Source organism: Bacillus rossius, chromosome 5 (assembly GCF_032445375.1).
Source record: "Bacillus rossius redtenbacheri isolate Brsri chromosome 5, Brsri_v3, whole genome shotgun sequence".
Taxonomy (NCBI): domain Eukaryota; kingdom Metazoa; phylum Arthropoda; class Insecta; order Phasmatodea; family Bacillidae; genus Bacillus; species Bacillus rossius.
The window spans coordinates 18,622,293-18,642,928 of NC_086333.1; the positions used below are offsets into that span (position 1 = coordinate 18,622,293).

A 20,636-nucleotide genomic window follows, 5' to 3' on the forward strand; every position below is an offset into this window, starting at 1 on the left:
TACTATATCACTATATCTATATACATAATATACATAACTACACAAGAAAATGAATAAAGTTAAGAAAAGAAAGGTAAAAGTAATGTAATAACATGTATGTGCACATAAAAAATAAAAATATAAAAAACCATGGTACCTAGTTTTAAGTTGTCGCGCGACAAGTCTTAATTATTTGTATGTTAGTTTTGGGGAATAAGTTTGGTTGTAGGGTTTTCCTAGTTTGAAGTGTTATGTTCAAGTATTCATTTGTTTATAGGTTTCTATTTTGAATCATTGGTAGAGGAGGATGTTAGAATTTTTTGTCCTAATGCAATGCTATCCGCACTTGTTCTTTATGTTTTATGTTTTAGTGGAGCGGTCCGCTCTCTTGGTCCACTCCGTTGATTGATGTCTGTACACCATGTTTGGACCACTTGGTATTCTTCTCTGTGTCTTCGCCCTAACTTCAGCTAACATTACGGTAACAACAACTCATACTGGTGTTCTCTTTGAAAAGGAAGATGATCTTCTGTTTTCAGACAATTTTTATTCTATTGTATTGAATTTCAATTTGCTTCAGTTGGAACATGCAAACAAGGACTTAGAATCAGATTTAAATAAGGTAATTCAGGTCAACAATGTCATTCTTAGTGAAAACAGCTCTTGAATTCATTCATTCGCCTTCGTATTCTTCTTCGTCTTCGTCGTTATTCATCAACTCAAGGAAAATTTTGTGGCCTATAGATCAGAGACAATTGCTTTAACTTCATTGTTACCTCAAGAATCTTCAAGGAGAATAAAACGTGGTATTTTTAATTTTGGTGGCAAGATTTTGAAAACTGTTTTCGGTACTCTGGACAGTGATGATTTAGACATTTTGGAAAGACGTTTAAAATCCGTGGAAGAAAACCAAGATGAAATTTCTGGCAATGTCCTACACCATATTCTTGTGGTTAACAGTTTGGAAGAAAGAGTTCTCAATAACACTAAATTGATGAGTAACCTAGCAAAACACTATTTGGCCAGTCATAATGAATTTTATAAACTTTTGAATAGTTCACTACATGAGATTTGGGACAAAATGATGCTAATGAATTTGAGAATTGATTTGAATACACTTTTGTTTAGAATAAGTGAATCTTTATCCAGTGCCCGCTTAGAATTATCTGATTTGAGACAGTCTATCGAAAATAGTGTTCACGGCAGATTAAGTTCAATCTTGTTACCACCTAACACTTTCCTTACCTTGTTGGACAATATTCAACATTTAATTTCATTACCATTATACATGTTAGCACCAGTCACTTTTGAAAACCTTCATATGTTTTATGGTCTGAGCACAGTACAGGCAGTCATTTATAATTGTTCACTAAAAGTCATTGTCAATGTGCCGTTATCTAATAAGGATAGTACTTTCGAATCATACAAAGTTTTTGCTATTCCTTTCTTCTTCCCTAAATTGCAACATTATCTATTACTCAAGATTCACGATGTGTTGTTGATTAGTCCAGACAGAAAACTTTTTGCATCTATTAATTCTAACCTATTATCTGGTTGTGTTAAACACAGTATCACTTTGTGTCCATCCAGCTTTCCTTTCTTTGATTCTCATATAAACAGTTGTGAGTTTAATATTTTTCTTGGAAAACCTTATTTTGAGTTTTGTGACAAATCAGTTGTACCTTTAAATCTGCCTTTTTTTCAGAAGACCAATACACTCTGGTTGTTTGCAACGAATTTTTCCATTGATGTAACCTTTTTATGTAAATCTACTAAGGAGACTTTTGTACCTTTCACTATTTCAATAACTGGTAGTGGTTACATCAGAAATGCATCTCATTGTGACATTGTTAGTCCTTTCTTTAAAACCTTTGGTTCAGTCAGTTCCTCTATCACTTTTAATATGTCTCTACCTATTGTACATGTACCTAAATTTAATGTCAATTTAAGTCGGCTGACATTTTCCAAGTTACCAAATGTATCCTTCAATTCTTCAATTGTGGAAGATATTAACAAACTTTTGATTTCTCAGCCTAGTGGTGCTCCATTCCACGACATTGTTAAGCTTTTACGTCCTCACCAGTATGTCGAAACTAATTCTCATTTTAATGTCATTGCTTTGATTTTGTCAGTCTTCGTTTTTCTTTGCATTTTTATCCTATGTATAACTCTATGGTTCAAGTTTAGGTCCATCTCGACCACCCCTTCTAATCCCTCACCTCCTATCCCTTCGGGAACCATCTTAATACCCGTAGCTTCATCCTCCAATGTGGAATAGTTTGTAATTTTTTTATTATGATATGTATGTAATGGTTTTTTTTTGTGGTCAAGGATTTAGTTTTAATTTTTTTGTGGGATATATGGTGTAGTTTGTTGTTGTCTCCCGGTAGCGTCTGCTTTGAGGGGGGGAGTATGTGCCGTTGTAATGTTGGTGGCACTTGCTCAACTTATTTATTTATAATTTTGTTTTCTTTTATTTTTGGGCGAACTGGTTTCCACACGTTTTCAGTGTTTTATTTTGGTATTTGTTAATGGTAATATGTCATTTAAAGATTTAAAGGTTAATTTTGAACGAAGTTGTAATAATTATAATTATGTGTAATTTAAATGTTTGAACATCAAGTTTTTTTTATTGTGTCAATGTATTTTTTTTTGAATCTATTATGAATAATGTGTTTACAATTTAATTATTATGGTAAATATGTGAAGGTATATTTATCAAATTATAAGTCAATCTTTTTGTACTAGAATTAATGTATTATCGATCTTTTGATTTTCTAAAAAGTACTCTCTACGAGTGCCATGTTCAATGTCCTTCTTCGTCTTGCACTTACTGACCACAAACGGTCTTTTCCAGCACTTTGACGCCATGATGTAGTAACTTAAAAAATTCGTTCTTGTGTGATTTAAAGTTTTCAAGATGCATTAAGCATCTACAACCGCACTAAGTGGTAAGTTTTGTTGTTTTATGTCTCAATAACGTAGGGTAATATTTGTAACACCGGGCGTGTTAATATTCTTTGTTATTTTATGTTAATTAGCGGTTCCACGATACCGGCCACGCGGTAATCCACGATACCGGTCATGCGGTACACTTGAACCAACTTGTGCTGTGGTGTTGGGGGCCTGTCCCCGGCAGCCCGGAAGCAAAATGATGTGACCGCACCTAATTCAGGAAAGCCGACGACTATTTCATTATTTTTGGCATGAACTACTAACATTTTTTTTTTTATCAACTCTACATAATGTGAAAATTTCGTGGACTTAACCTCATCGGACTTCTCGTCAAACTTTGTCTTCTCTTCTATCTTAAAGAATTTTTTTTTGAACCAATGTAAAGTCTTATTTAAAATATGTAATTTACAAGCAACGAAACAATGTAACATGGACTAAAGATATTTTGATAAACAAACAAAAATTTTTGTTTTGTAAGGAATTCATCATGTAATTATTAATTTGTTTTAATAGTAAACAAAAAAATTTATTCGTTTTTGTAAGGGGCCCCAGATAAAATAAAACTTAAACATAATAAAATCAGTATCATGTAAGAAATAATTTAAAATACTAGTGATAATATAATATGGTCAGGGTGTTGAGATTTAAAAAATAATTTACATAAAAAATAAATTATTTATCTGAAATTGTCCTTTTTATTTAATCATTGAATAATACTCTTATAGTTTATTGTGAGTGTGCATGACCAGTCAGCCCTGTTGATACTCTAACTAACCCCTCTGCACATCGAAACACTTCATGAGCCTTGGTCCACGAGCTTTCAGCATCCGCCTGCCTTTGTTCATAACCTCAAATATTTTATGAATAGAGGTAAGGTGTGGTGCAGTTATAGGATATTTAACATCACGCTAAGACCCTCAGGAGCCAAACAAAAAAAAAAGGTTCGAAAGAACGCAAAGCGATGCAATGGGAGGTGGGAAACAATGCTCGTTGTTCCATAAATATATTAGTACAAAAATTTTTCTTAACAAAAGTAAGCTGAAATTGCAATCTTTAATTTTTTCAGATAGTGTTGACATACTTTAATATTCTTCTGCTAAGAAAACAGTTTAGGTGAAATGAATGTGTGATGTTTATTTTTCGGTTTTGATTATTTTGTGTAATTATGTTAAGTTTTTATAACTTTTTAGTGAAAATGAAACGGAAGATAAGCGTATGAATATGATATCGAGTGCTGAAAGTTCTTAGCTTTTGATTGTATTGACAAACTTTAATATTCATCTTCCATGAAAACAGTTGTTCAAGTGAAATATATATTTTAATTTTTTATCTTTTTATTATATTGTTTAGTTCAAAATGCCTCAAAGAAAATTTCAGCTTTCTCGGGAGTCTGCAACATTAAAGCGTCTGAGACTTTGGCGTGAAAATGAAACAGAAGATGAGCGTGTTAATAGGTTGGACATCAACGTAACATTATCGAACAAAACCGGCTTGGGAATTGAGTGCTGAACGTTCTCAGCGTTTGATTGAAAATTATGTATTGACTTCGAAAAAAGTGCTCGAGTGTCAAGCGTTGAACGTGCACAGCGTTTAACCCAACAATGAGTGAGGTCTAATGTAAATATAGCACGTAGCCAAACCAAATTACTAAATTCGGAATTGGTTTATGACTTTAATGAAGATTATTCCGAGTAAACTGACGCTGACATCGGCAGAATGAATAATATTTGCAACAACTTCCAAGCATTTAAATGGAAAAATGAAGCACCAGTTTAATGTTGCAGCAGCGGTAAAGTAAAAATCTCTAAAATTCCTGAATCAACGCCAGTTTTGAAATAATTATTATTAGGAATACATTCATACTAAAAAACATTTTTAAGGTCATACAAGACAATATAACTCTTTATTTAAAATGACTTAATTTAGTGCCAAATAAATTCGCGCTTAGATTTTAAATGCCTAAATTGAAGATAAATTTACCACTTGATTTGAAATTTACTTCCCGCTCAAAGTGTATAACCCGAATTTTCGCAAATATATTTAGTTTTCCAAGATGATAAGCTATCTTTGCGTTAAAATTTAAATTTGAGTCTACGAGTTGACCATGTTGACCATTTGAAAAAAGATCGTCACGATCATAATAGTTAATTTCAAAGTTTCAATATTATCGGGAAAACAGACCAGCGCACGATCTAAAACTAATTATCCACGCTAATATAAAACGTCCAAATTATCACCGTTCTTAATATAATGCCCGAACTGTATACGATGAAGCTATTCATTTGTTGGATGGAGATAAATGTCCGAGATATATTGTGTCAAATAATAGTAATGGTCGTCTTCAAAGAGTTTCTGAGTTACATAGATTGTATGACCCACTACAGTATCCCCTGCACTTCCCACGAGGAGATGTTCGGTTCCCCATCAACATTCAGTCACAAAACTGTGCTACACGACCTGGAACAGTATCATGTATGCAATTTTATGCTTTCAGGCTTGTAGTAAAAACAAATCATATAAACTGTTTACATTATTTCAGAGGATTATTTAATTAAAAACGATATATGAACAGCTTTAATTTATAAAAAGGGATAAAAATTTTAGAGCTTATGAATAAATACATCTACGAGACGCTGTTGTAAATGATCGAAATATTAATGTTTCTAATACAAGTAGGTCAGTATGTTGTATTGCCTTCTCCATTTACAGTATATCCACGATATATGAATGAAAAGAGCCAAGATGCCATGACATATGTTAGAAACTTTGGGAGATGAAATTATTTTATCTTCTTCACCTGTAATCCAGAATGGCAAGAAATTAAAATTGAGCTATTTCCATATCAAAAATCGCAAGATAGACATGATTTGATTTCAAGACTTTCCCATTTGAAACTCAAAAATAATAGATAAATAGATGAAAATAGACCAACTAACAAAAAAACAAGTTTTTGGTCCAACTAAGGCCTTTGTTTATATAATTAAATGGCAGAAAAGGGATTTACTGCATGCTCACATTTTTCTATTGTTCTCAAAATAAATGCAACCAGACTCCATAGATGACATAATATGGACTGAACTATTCGATAAACAACTCGAAAAATTTCGGGCTTGTAATAGAACTCTATCCTTGCTCAACAAAATAGATGTTCACATGCTGGCAAAAGCTGTTTTTGTAATTTTTCATTAATTTTTTAATTTTTAACCTTTTTTTATTATTTTTAATTTTTATAAATTTAGTTTTTTTTTTTCTGTAACTTTCTGGTGTTCAGGAAAACGTGTATTAGTTTTTTCCGTGTGCTCCTGACTAAACCAGCCAATATTTTTGCGGTATTCTTCGTATGATCTTTATTATTCCTGTCAAGACTTCTGGTGATATTCTGCGAGTGCTTCTGGTTGTTTCTGAGAAAGCAATCTTGGCATGAAAAATTATTTACTTAATGAGACATACAATTTTATTCAGAGTTACATTTAACTAGTGAATAACTGTTACTAAATCAGCAGTAAAAAAAAATTATCAGGTCAAATATAAAAAAGAAACATCCATTTATCAGTCAAATAACATGCCATGAGACAGCTGTGAGCCACAATCATGCAAGACGAATTTCATTCTCCTTGTTGTCTAGCGAATTAATTTTTTTATGTGATACGCATCCTATATGAAACACAAATAATATTAATTCCACGCAATATGTGGCGACATCTTTTGTTGATAAGCAGTAATATTTGTGAACTAGTCTATCAAAATTGAAAATTAACTCTCGCTGATGGATTATCAAAGTCCTATTCAAGTAGGTAAATATTTAAAAAAAAAATCTCAAATTGCATCTATCATTAGTCACAGAAGCTAACATAGATCCTGGTTTGATGTGTGCAGCTGAATCGGAAGGACGCCGCTGTAGATACTGCAGCAAAGATTTGGACCTGAGAAGGAATGCTAGACGTCACGAGAAGAATGATTGTGTTAAAAACCCACTACGCAAACTGATATGCTGTAATTTGTGTAGCAGGTTGTTAACACGAATTGAAAGCTTAAAAAGATGCGGCAGAACATTAAAAACGAAGCCCACTTACGGGATAGAGGTAAACGATAAAAAAAATACACTAACCTGTAAATAATTTTACTTATCTTAAGTGTAACGTTCATAGCTCTCCCGTTTGCAACAAATAAATCAAATTGAAGTATGCTCACATTTTAAGGAAGAATGAAACGAATGTAAGTATCATCAAAGTGAAAAGTGAGTATACATTCAAGCCCATATCAAGAAGAACCTCCATACATTGAAATAATGGACACTTAAAACATGAAGATATAAGACAATAACGAAGCTTCTAGATAAACGATTTCGAGTTCTTACAGTAATTCAGTTAAAGACGCTAACTTCAATGGAGATGGCGACAGTGACTCTGAAGCTGGTGACGCGTTATAAGTCTGCGCTGAAGCACCGAAGGCAGGCAAGATGGAAGACAGTGATGAAGACCTGAGACCAAAATAATAGAAACGTCGTAACAAATGAATGAATTCTGATAAAGGTTATGATGATCACTGAGAGGATAGTGATATAAAACTATTTTAAATAAACATGCAAGGAAGATGGCAGCACCAGAGTTTAATTACGCATCATGGGAAGATCCTAACATAAAGTTTGACAGGTTAAGACCACTATATGCTTGGCTTTGTGGAGAAAATTATTCGCACATCACAAAAGTAGCCTTTACTCTCAAATAACTGAGGTTAGATGGCTACATACTATAATTACTTGTTTTAATTGCATTTGTATAAAAAAAATTAATTATTTTTAAGATTTTAAAAATGATTGTTTATGTTTCACGAACTATTCATTCTAAATAATCCTGGTTTCTCGATACTGCATGTTCAGTGTCTAAATTACATGTCCATTGCATGTGTTGTGTGTATTGTGTGTTCATTGCATGTCCTGTGTGTATTGTGTGTTAAATGTATGTCCTGTGTGTTTACTGTGTATTCATTGAGTGTCCGATGTGTGTGCTGTGGGTCGGTGTGTGTACTGTGTGTTTATTGTATTTGTACTGTGTGTTCATTGTGTGTGTAGTTTTGTTCATTCCATGTCCTGTGTGTACTGTGTATACTGTGTGTCGAGTGTGTATACTGTTTTCAGCTTACGTAGTACTCTATGTACTGTGCGTTCATTGCGTGTATTGTGTGTACTGCGTGTGTGTCCAGTATGTGTAAGTTAAGTTATGTGTGTGTCCAGTATGTGTAATGTGTGTTAAGTGTGTGTCCAGTGTGTACTGTGTATCCAGTGTGTGTGCAGTGCGTGTCCTTCTAGTGGAATGTGTATCCAGTGTGTGTCCAGTGAGTGCATGTATCCTTTTTTCGAATGTTTCTCGAGTGTGTGTTCAGTGTATGTCCAGTGTATACAATGCATATCCTTTGAGTGTTTTCTCAAATGTGTGATCATAGTGTGTACTTTTATTTTGTTGAATGTATGTCGTTTCGTAAAATGTGAGTAGTCAAGACTGTAGTCATGTCATGATTGGTCTCATGGTTCGGAGACATCTGGTCTATACACTTGACATTTAACATGACCTGTTCAAAATGTTCGCTGTTTAACGACTAAAAATAACTCTTTGTTCGGAGTGTTTGACCTATATTAACGTTTGTTGTTTCTTATTATCTGTCACAATATTTTTTTTGTTTATGTCCTGGGATCGATTCTCATAAATACACTAAAAAATTTTCAAGGCTGCAAATGTTACTTTTGTAGGCTCGTTTTCTACTCAAGTTCCATTTTGCTAACTTTTAAGTCAATTAAACTAGTACGGTTCTTGTACTGGGTTGTGATTTTCACAATGTTTTTACGTATTGTTGTGATGGCAAGGAAGCCTTGAACTGCGTACCTCGAGCGAGGCACTGGAAGGCTACCTGATGCTTCTGCAATCTTGCGAATCTCTCCCCGCGCGCGAGGTCAAAGTCTTTAACGCGATGATAAATGGGCCTCACTAAACTTTGTCCAGCATCGTCAAATTTTTTTAAAACTTTATAGCTAACGATCTTGAATTTAATTAATTTGACCAGTCTTGTGAAAATATTTTTTAACATCACTTGTATTGTGATTTATTTTTCTATGCAAGGCAAAAATAAAATAGTAAGTTGGCGGGTGGGTATCAAATACATGGTCCTTACCACATGAGTGAATAGCACTTGATATGTGCAAACTTGTTTCTTGTCTTCCCTGATGTTTCATGTGCTATTGATGTGTTTTAGTATTGTTTCCCGTACCTTAGACTGTAAAATATACAAATAATAACTTAAAATATATCTGTACTGCCTGGTATCAAACCACGGACAGCAGTAAATCGAATCAAATATTATTATTATAAGTGAATTATTTTAATGAATTAAGAATTTTTTCCGAATTCCCAGGTTGATGATTCTGAGTTTCCAAGATGGGTGCAATTATGTCATCATCGGTTACTGGAGGCTGTTAGACTATGAATCTAAGCCACTTTTAGGCTTTATCACCATACTATTTTTAATAAGTGATTTTGACTTAAAATTAACTATTTTGCATTGTGCAAGAATAGCAGCAACATCTTCAAGCAAAAGAAAACCATATGTCAGCCAAAGATGGTGGCCTTAAGCTGACGAAAACAAGATGGCATCCATGACCTCATACTGGATGATGTAATGTTTGTTTTGATATTAGGTGTGGGAAGTTAGTCTGCTGGTGGCTTCAAAAGAGAAAGGAACCATCACCATTTTTTACTGAATAACCTCACCGGGTTCGAACCGAAACTCCATGGTTTATTTATTAAAATTTTATAAATTTTTTTAAATTTTTAAATCGTTCCCAATTATAAAGCATATTTTTTTTAATATGGTGGACAAATTTCCAAATTTTTGATAAGGTTTATTTGTAAATTAATCCATCAATTTTATTTTTTATTTTTTACTTATTTCGTAGCATAAAAATTAGGATTTTCAAGATGATGGCCTTAACGAAAAGTGCAACAAAGACGTAATAATTTTCCAAATGGTGGCCGTAACTAAACTAACAACTTTCGGGGATTTGGGCGCTCGATTCCAAGATGGTGAAGGTGGAGGTCAAGGTCATCCTTGATGTCCTCCGTGAAGTCAGAATTAAAGATAGAGGTGGGAACTACCGGCACCGCAACCTGGAATCTGCGCTCGGACCACTATTCCTAAACTTCTGTCATAAATTATCATTTATTTTACACTTGAAAATAAATTCTCTTACTTACCGTTTTACGGAATTTTACCTCTAAATTGGTGACGAGTAATTACATTTGACGAAATAACTAAAGATAAAAATATTGATGTAATTTCATAACATCTATCGAATTCTTACACCTTAAGTAGAAAAAATTGACTTCTGTTTTTATTTGTTTTCCAGGCATCGTTACATTAACTTCAACTGTAATTTTTGAATTTTCAATTAAGTGTTCCTTGGAAAAAAAAGTTAAAATCTTTTCTGTATTCCAATTGTTTAAATAATAGTAAGCATAGCTAATAGTTTACAATATCCTTAGACGAAAAATTTACTTGTTTACTACATTCCAAATTTGGTTTTAAATGTTTTAAAATACTTTAGTAATGTCTAATAAAGGAATTCAAAGGAAAATTTTATTTTTATAATGCTGAGCAAAGAAACAAGTGAAATGAAAATAGATAAGAAAAAATAATTAATAAAAAATTTTAGTTCAAATACATTTGGTGAAATTTCTATAGTTTTCCAACAATGGTAAAATATTAATCATAGCTGTAAAATTGTGCTAGCAAAGCTGCGGGCTTGAGGAGTGTTTAAATTAAAAATAAAACAATTATGAGTTATTTTTTCTTCAATTTGGTCATAAATATATAAAACTATTAAAAATATTTTTTTTTTAATTGTAAATATTTACATAGAATACCGTAAACGAGTTATTGGGAGAAGTGATTCTGCGTTTACCTCAGTAACTTAAATGTTTCAATAATATTATTTCATAAATAAAATCTACAAAACGTAGGCAAATGTATAGTTTTATTTAGTGTAATTGTATTTTTGACAGTTATTTTTTGAACTTTTTCGTTTCCTACAAGTTCAATTGAAAAAATTGGAAATCAAGTATAATGGTTACATTACATGAAGACCTATATAATTATTTAGATAGTATATAAAAGTAAAAAATAATAATTTACTTATATTAAGTTTGAATAAAATCTCTATAAATTTCTGCAATCAATTTATTAAATTAATTATATTATTATTTACAGTTAAATATTGTTACTTAATATTTTTTTATTCACATTGTACAATATAATTTTTTCCCGCATTTATGGACTATTGCATTGAGCACCGTAGAATAGTAATTTTTATCCAGCACTTCATTACAGGCAAAAAAAATAAAATATTCTTGAAAACCCACTGACGTTAACAGAAGATTTAACAAGGATAAAGAAAATCCCATAAAGTAATATCCAGCACTGCAACGATGATAGTCAAGCGGAGCACTTTTACATTTATGACGATAGATAACAACTTGTCAAAACTAAACGTTCTTGAGAAACGCGTGACAAAGCCAACGACGTATTATATACATATTAATGCAATAATTCTACTTAAGCTAATTAGGCGCGGTGCGAGGTCGTATAACACAGGTGTTATCTTGTCAGGCCGTTGGTCAGGAGGCTGTATATAAGCTGGAGGCCCGCTCATGCCGGCTGTCAGTCGAGACACAGCAGTTGAAGATGGCGCTCGTCTCAGCACTGGTCGTCGCGATGCTCGCAGCGGCGGCGACGGGCCAGTTCCAGCCGCGGCCCGCCACAGAGGACGTGCCACCCTTCCCGCCCAACGGCCCGCCCGCCAGCAGCAAGCTCACTGCCGGGAGGCTCTTCTTGGGCGGGGGTATGTCCGGCCTCCCCTCCAACTGTCCGCCAGCTCGAGCTTTAACTGTTTGAGTGCTCATTGGCGTAGCTGTGTTCATAAAGTTGGGGGGGACACATAAGACGGGGGGTCCGGGGTTCCTCCACCTGAAAATTTTTATTTTTAAAGTGAAAAATAGCGCTTTTTAAGCAGATTTTGTATCTAACCATTGGATGTTAAAATTATTATTCTTTCCTTAAGATAAAATTAGATGAGTGAAGAAATTACAAATAAAGTTGGGCAGAATAATATTATAAAATAAAAATATGACGGTCTAGAAAGTTGTGGGGGACAGTCCTCTCCACCCAAAAAGTTCAGGGAGACACGTCCCCCCTGTCCCCCCCCCACCCGGTTCCTACGCCCCTGCTGCTGGGAAAAATACAGAATCTTTGGGACTTAAGGTTTCTCGGTAGTTATCTAAAAGCATCTGTTAGAACACAACTAGGTCAAGTTCATCACGAAAGTATTCTTTTTTTCCCTGCAGATTTGTCAGAAGCACAGAAAAAGCAGCACGCCTGGGAGAGAAGTGGCCAGTTTGAAGGTGACATCGTGTTTCCCAATGGACTGAGGCCAGCCAACGGAATTATATTTGAGTCCTGGAAGTGGAATTCTCTTCAAGTGCCTTACTTCATTGATCCTTTGTTTAGTAAGTTACAGCAACTGTCTGGCCATTTAATAGTTAGTCAATTTGAAATAATTGTACGTGTATTTTTGGCTGGTTGGATATTGATTCATCAGGCATTGCACCAAGAAAGTACATTTAAAAAATAACATATATACATATATTTTTAGGTCTTTAAATTATGTCAAATACTTGACAGTGATTTAAATTGAAATAATTTTAATTTCTGATGAAGAAAATATAAAGTGAATTTCCAACCCTAATATTATGATTAAATTAGAACCCTTTAAACACCAGTCCAAACAGTTGTAATAATGTAAATATTCGGTACCCTAAAGTAATAATTAATTTTAGTAAACAAATAGTGTATACTATTTTTAGATAATGACTTTATTCTTAGACCATAAACAAAATCATTTTCCAGAAAAGTATAAATATTTACTTAATTAATTATTCATCAAACTTAAGAGTAACAAAGATAAAATAAAAATAAGAATATATATGTCTGTAGTAACATTGATAAACCTCATATCAATAAAATATTAAAATTTGAAAACAATTATACAATATATTATAACTGGCAAAATGATTTCCGAAAAGTGGCCCGTAACAATATAAATCATCAACTTGTAGGAGCGTAAAGAAAACAGCAAGTGTGGCTGCTTTAGAAGGTAACGGAATGAAGATGGTACATGTGTGTGCAGCCAGGGCTCAGAGGGCGGTGATCCTGGGAGCCATCGACGAGTACCACCGCCGGACGTGTATCAGGTTCCGGCCCTACGTGAGGACTGACCCGGACTACGTGTACATCACTGGCAACTTCAGCGGCTGCTACTCCTACATCGGCAGGGTTGCCAATGTGCGTCTGCTAAGTTACAAATATAATGCACATATTACACACGGATAGTCTCAGTTTTGGCATTACCGATAATTCGACTAACAAAAATATTTCACTATTTAACCTACGTATGATGTACTGTGCAGGGGCAGATTCTAAACTTGGAGTACAATGGTGGCTGCGTGTTCCACGACACAGTACTCCATGAACTTCTGCACGCCTTGGGTTTCTATCACATGCAGAGCACATCTAAACGTGACAACCATGTCACTATCCTCTGGGACAATATCATGACAGGTAAACTAATTCATTACCTTCTTTGCCTTTAAAACATTGGTTTCGCATATGCAAACTCTTATTGAATTTGAAGAAGAGAACTTTAAATTTAAAATAACGCATACATTTTAAAACGAAAGTGCATTTTATATTACTGTGTGTTTGTTTTCGTACACGTAAATTTCTTTTGTATTTATATATCAGTATTAAAGATGTTAAATACTTTGTAAACACTTAAAACCTTACATATTAATTATTTTTATTTTATTTCACTCATTAAAATTAAGAGCGTGTTATGAAAGCCATTTTTTTTTTACAGGATTCGAACACAATTTTGAAATCTACAACACAACTGATTTCGGCACGCCTTATGACTATATCAGCACTATGCACTACAGTAGATTTGCTTTCTCTTCAAACGGACAGCCAACCATTGAATCTAAGGTAATTGTTGTCGTTATTTTTTATGCTTTCTACTTTTATTTTATTTTTACTTGAGTAACATCGTAGAAATTTGATATTAGAAAAAGATTTTTTGTAGTTTCTTAATGATACAGTGATGTCTTGAATGTTCCGTTCAAGTTGTTTAGTAAGATAAAAGTTTCGTTAGCCACCAGTTAATTTGGTAAGAAAAAATAACAAAAAAGTCAAAAAATAATTTGCATGTTTTTTAATTCGTAAAGAGTTTTTAATAAAATATATTCGACTTAATAACTAAACTAATAAATTCTATATGGATGAATTTGAACATACTCAATTTTGCATTAGTTAAAAATTAAATTATTACATCCATCTTCGCATAAAAAAACCGGTTGATGTCCGATTAAATACCTTTCTTTCATTATTTGAATAACTTGGGTCATAATTAGGAATTACTACGACATGCCATGTTCAGGAATTTTTTTCCTTTAATTGTTTTTTTTAAAAGAGGTCGTTGCATGGAATATTAATGAAACGTTAATGTTAGATAACTGTATTAAAAATAAACTTTAACAAAGATATCATTTCCTGTTTACTTAAGTTTAATGGAAATAAACTGAAGCCAATGCGAAATCAGAAAATATTATGTTTTTAATAACCATATTTTTTACTATTTTGTTGCAGCAAGGCCACAGTTCACTGGGAACCGCAAAGAATCTGACTGATCTAGACATCTTCAAGCTCCACACTCTGTATGGCTGCCGCACTTAAGATGACCATGTAAACATTTCCTTGGCAAAATATTTTTCGCTTTTAAACCACGCGAATTTCTGAGATTCGTAGAGCATTCTTATAAGGAAACTGAATTATCTGCTGTATTTATGTAAGAGTAGTTTTGAAATGTCTTGTTTAAACTGTGCAAATAAAGAAATAGATTCATAATTGTTGTGGTTTTTATATCCTTAATTAAATCAAAAAAACATGTTATAAAAAAAATAAAACCCACAAACACACATTAAGAGAAGCAAACGTTAATATACAAAGGTGGCAACATTTTACAGTGTGAAATATTCTGTGGGATGAAAGCACATTTAAATGGCCTAACACTCGGTAAGCTTTTTAATTACATTGTGTGTTTTTAATATATTACCTTTGGATGAAGCGGATTCCAAACTTATACTTATTTAGAAGAACTTACTTTCTTAAACCCTTATATTGGCAGAATTTAGAATTATTAAAAATAAAAGCTGACCATTTACCTCATTGTATACATTATTTATGCGTTTCTGTCAATTTATTTGCTTTGAAATTGATATTCTTCGTAATTAATTCAAACAAATTTCTCTTGTTTTACCCATATTGAAGTATATTTTAAAATGATTTTTGTATCGTTTATAATTTTTGTAGATAAGTTTTACTTCCCACTTAGTGAACTTAAGAGTTATGAGTTTTTGATTTTAAAACTTCGCAGTCAAATATCGAGAATTTTCAATAAATACATCATGTGTCTATTGCCGTGATAATTTTTGTACTGTAATCTGTAATGGATATTTTTCAAAACTAAACCTTATTTTTTTGTAAAATAGCAAAAAATTTCTTTCTGTAGTAACCATTACCATTGTCCGACTCAGGGAAGAATTTTTAATACATATATTTTATTTTATGTTCTATAGACCATAAAATCCATCGTCTTCGCTAAAGTTTTTTATACTTTGTAAAGGCTTGTATATTTATAAATTCAAACCTTCAATAGAAACGATAACTGCTTTAATTTGGCAGACATCAATTTCAAACTGATACATAGAATAAATTAATGAACAAAATCCGATCAAGGGGGTAGAACGAGAAAAGGTTTTAACAACAGAAATAAATCACTAAAGCTCACTTATTTGACAAATGTCGCATCCGTATGTAGTTATTACATCTCATTGGAAAAATTCTAAAATCATTTTTGTATACCATTTTTTAATTCGACTATCCATAACTGCAAGTGGTGGAAAAACCCGTGTTTGGAGAACAAAAAAAAAAATTACTAAATCCCTTTGTTGGCACACTTACAAATACGTTTAGATTGTTTGTAAAAAAAACCTGGTAAATGTTATTTTAAACTTTTGTTTAAAACAAATTTTTATTAGACCAACCATTGCTTAATTGCGTCAAATAACAAGATATAATATAAATTACCAAAACAAAATAAGAAAAATTTCATTATATAAAACAAACCACATTTATCCGTTTTTATTAATTGTGAACCATTACATTTTAACCAAAACAAAAATTTCAAATTAATTTTCATGCAAAAAGTTATTACTGCAAGGGTTGGGAAAACAGGGATTGCAGGGAAAAAAATTTCGTAACTCTCATACTAGGCACACTGAGAAATTCGTCTTAAATTGTTTTTAAAACTAATAAATACTTAAAAACTTTGACAGAAACATTATTTGGCACAAGCAACCAATGTTGCAAATGGTAGAATAAACCGAGTCTCAAGGAAAGAAACTAATCACTCCATAATTTATTAAGTACACTATCAATTCGGTAAAAATTACTGTTAATCTTTAAAATATTAGCTACAACTTTTTTCTGAAACAAACTTTCATTAAACATACAATCATTTAAAAGGTTAAAAACACAGGGATGTAAATAAGAAAATCATAACTTTCCTTCAAAGTAAAATATAAAACTGTGGTTACTTATATTAAACCTTTTAAAAATGAACAAATTATTTCATTTAAAAATTTAGATGACTTACTATTACTACAAAGAATTGAAATATAATAATTGAAGGACAAAACCAATCGAAAATCTTTCATTTAGTATTCAACTGAATTCTTCACGATTACATGTAAAAATCTGATTATACTCAAAAGCTTTTAGCTGATACAATTTTTGATGAGACGATATTTTACGACAAGGAATTAAAAAAGTGGGATTTGAAAATTAAAACAATACTCAACCCTTTTTTACTACGCACACAATTAAATTCGTTCGAACATATTTTAAACCTTTAAATTATATGATAGTCTTAGAGGAGATTACACATGAAAAATTAAATGACAAATTGCCTTAGTCCAAAATAGATTTTTGTATGACCATTCATAAGTGTCAGCGATGCAATATGATTCTTATATATAAAAATATAGGTACATTATAAGGAATAGTATGTAATAAGTTATAATTTCTTAAATGCTACCTGCAGTAAATTAAATATACATATTATAAATTGTTTCGCCTCATTAAACATAAGAAAATGCTTCATTGAAATTTTGTAGGATTATAGAGTCAGTTTTAAAACTGTTATTAAAAGTTGTTACAATTTTCCTGAACCGGAACCACTATAAAAATATTATTTTAAAACTCTTTAAAGAAATTTACAAATTAAATAAAAAAATTACCTCATTTTGAAATGGATTTTAGTGTCCCTGGTGTGAATCTGAAGAGGTAGGTCTGCTTAGTAAGATATAAATTTTATGTTCGGAAAAATTCATTGATAATCATAAAAAAGATATTTAAATAAAAAACACGTTTTCGGGTTCAACTTTTTCTGTTTGGCTACCGGCGGATGTACTTTTTAAATAAGTCATCATATTCGTCCTCCACAATATTAACCCGCCGATTGACCCTACCAATACATCCCTGGCATAAATTACTTCCGTTATTCTGACTTTAAGACAGACATCTAGAATCCACCATATTAATTGTGTGACGTTATATTGTAATATATTTACCTTCTTAAATACAAAAGTGTAAATTGTGTCAGATATATTGTCGGTCATTTTGGCCATCGTAAAATAATTGGTAACTTTCTTCCAAAAATGTCGGAAAAAATTCAAAAATTAATAATCAATAATATCAATAATTTATGAATTCATCTATTTATAAGAGTCAATGGTTAGATCCTTCGTCAACCCAAAAAAGTAATAACATTATTCTTCCCCACTGCAAACATCGACTCTATAAACGAAAATTTTCCCGGCGGGATAAATAACCTACTCAGATTATGACTGCCATGAAGTCTGTATCCGGTGCACTTTTAAATATAAGATTGCCAACTAAATGCATATAGACCAATCATCTTCGAACTATTGTTGTTCTTCATGAATATGTGTTATGCATTTCAAACGAGACATAAAAATTTCAAACATAAAGGCCAAACGCCTCCGATGTGGAAGGCCATCTTTGAGGACACACTCAAAACAGCTTAACGCCTACGAGAATAAAGTCAAGATTCCCCCCAAAAAGACAAAACTACAGTATAGACAAACCCTGAAGTATTTTATATTAAGTGCAGTCTTCTTCCTAGCGTTAACACAAAAGAAAATTTCATTTTTGACCATGGAGTATTAAAGTGACCACACTCATTAAATTAAAGTGTAATATTGCATATATTTAAAACCTCTGAAGAAATTACTGAACTTCTAAAAATTATAGACTCTTTACTTAGAAGAAAAACACAAACCATTAATTATATTATCTTTACCTGCCTATCGCTTTAAATCTTATACCATCGTAAAATGATAATTGTATCATATAGTTACCAGTCGTATGTTGTCGAATATTACCAATCGTATCAGGGATTGGTGCAACAGCATAATATTAGAAAAATTTTTTTGTTAATGATTCAGCTGTAATAGAAAATGTTAAGCGTTCTGGTGTAAAGTTAATATTTTTATTATTTTTCAAACCAAAGTTATGGTCAATTTTCTGTAATTTTCAAAATACCTGAATAATTCAAAAACTATGAAGAATTTAGTAGTAAGACTTTCGTAGGTACAGAGTAAAACAAAGAGATTTGATTAAAACCATAATTTTATTGTATATGTAGGTAGTCATTAACTTAGTGTTTTAACGATTTTAATTGTAATAAATTAGCTGTTATAAAATAACATGATATTCATTTACAAGGTTTTTATGCATTCACGTTTCAATTAAAATTTAAAATCCTTTCATTCTGTCGTCTGAATGATTGACTTTATTTTAATTTTATTTTATTGTAATTGGACCTTAGGTACAATGGTAGTGACCAGAGTTTAGACGACGTGTAATATCGGTGACAACGTGTGGCCAAGCACTCTGGATTGTGGAGACACCTTTGGGCAGTTTTCCGAACTTTTTGCAACCAGTGCTTTCTCTCGACTCCGCCCTGCGCCGGCCCTCTGTTGTTGACGAATGGGAAACGGGAGAATAAAAATTACACCTGTTTGAAGGTCAACGCACTATTTTTTAGTAGGCAATATAACGTGTTTGGTGTAGCATACAAGAACAGCTCGTATTACTATCAGCTGCAGGGACAACTCATCATTTGTAGTGCAAAGTACGCTACTCCTGTTTTATTTTGCGATTTCGATACAGAATTTATTTCTGTGGAACGAGATTTTCAATTTTGGTCAAATGAAATGCTCCAGAAGCTAAAATGGTTTATATTGAATGTGTATTGCCTGAAATATCTGATCCCAGGCACAGCCGCGGTCTAATGTGCAGAGATCCAGACTACATTAGAGAACCACAAGAGAAAATTCCAAGGAAAAAGTTCAGCATCAACTACAAGAGATTGTGATACAACGTTTGCTGCCTTAATACAATACTACCGTGTAAAACAAATCCGTGCATACTATTATTGATTAATACTCGAATGTTGTTGCAGTAAAATTAGTGATAGGCAAATTCACACTATTAAATGTTGGTTAAAATAAAATTCAATTTGTATCAAAACTAACGAAGTTTTATGACGACAAAACCACGGAGATCTTGTCATTCAAGAAACTGAAATTATTTATTTCATCGATATTTTCATTCAGGGGATTTTCTAAATTGTCTTTGATGGTATTTTTCTGCCATTTTTTTTAATGCTCCAGTGCTTTTCCGACTATCGTGTTAGTCCCGAAAACGATTTAAATTGCCAATAATGAATATTTTGTTAGATTAAAGTAAATGATAACTGAAATATTTTATGTAACTATATAATAATATCGAATACATTCACACTTTAAAAAATCGGTTTTGAAGCTGTTTCTTCTTTTTATAATTAAATATGAAAAATAACTATCTTCTGAAAGAAAGTTAATTTTTAAAGTTGTATTTACAAAATTAAATACGTCCGTTAATCCGGGATTATACAGCCAACCAAATTGCCAGAAAACTTATATTTTTTCTTAAAAAACTTCCCAAACTTATAAACTTTCGATGGACGGAATGTTTAAAAATTAATCTTAAAATTTTTTGCATGATTTTAGAAGCTTTGAAAATGTGTTAAATTTTTTTGTGAAACAACTATTTTTTTATGTTTACATTATTCGTAAAATTGTTGTAGTAATATTTACTATTAATTGAACCATATTTATAAAACCTATCAGGGTACTGAATGTAATAAAAATCATTATGTAAAAGTGTTGATACTATTATCCAAATACAAGTACGATACACATTGCCTTACAGGGCGTGAAATTGGGCGATACAGTGATTATTGGTCTCAAAATGCAAGAGTTCAAAGTAAATATGGTAGAAAGTAGTGTGCTCATCTTTTGCTGCCATCTAAAATATTTTTTAATTCTTATTTTTTCGTACTTTTCATTTTACATTTTTTATATTTGTAAAATAAATTGTTTTATTTGACTGTGTAAGATTATTTAAGATTAGGGAAT

At 32.1% G+C, this 20,636-nt stretch overlaps 2 protein-coding genes across 2 annotated transcripts in view; one reads left to right on the forward strand and one right to left on the reverse strand.

The window, feature by feature from the left end:
- LOC134532219 (cubilin) overlaps window positions 1–20,636 on the reverse strand; it is a 633,189-nt gene that overhangs the window by 183,974 nt on the left and 428,579 nt on the right. The gene's annotated exons all lie outside the window — the stretch shown is intronic.
- Window positions 7,326–14,937, forward strand: LOC134532198 (astacin-like). Its single transcript, XM_063368618.1, has 7 exons — window positions 7,326–7,388; window positions 11,590–11,821; window positions 12,324–12,485; window positions 13,166–13,320; window positions 13,446–13,596; window positions 13,895–14,019; window positions 14,680–14,937. The coding sequence occupies exons 1-7, from the start codon at window positions 7,326–7,328 to the stop codon at window positions 14,764–14,766; spliced, it is 975 nt and encodes a 324-aa protein (XP_063224688.1). The 3' UTR covers window positions 14,767–14,937.

Coding starts and splice junctions, on each gene's coding strand:
- LOC134532198 (XM_063368618.1), top strand. CDS start 7,326: ATGGCGACAGTGACTCTGAAGCTGGTGACGCGTTATAAGTCTGCGCTG. Junction 12,486..13,165: donor CTTCATTGATCCTTTGTTTA/GTAAGTTACAGC, acceptor ATGTGTGTGCAG/CCAGGGCTCAGAGGGCGGTG. Junction 13,597..13,894: donor CTGGGACAATATCATGACAG/GTAAACTAATTC, acceptor TTTTTTTTACAG/GATTCGAACACAATTTTGAA.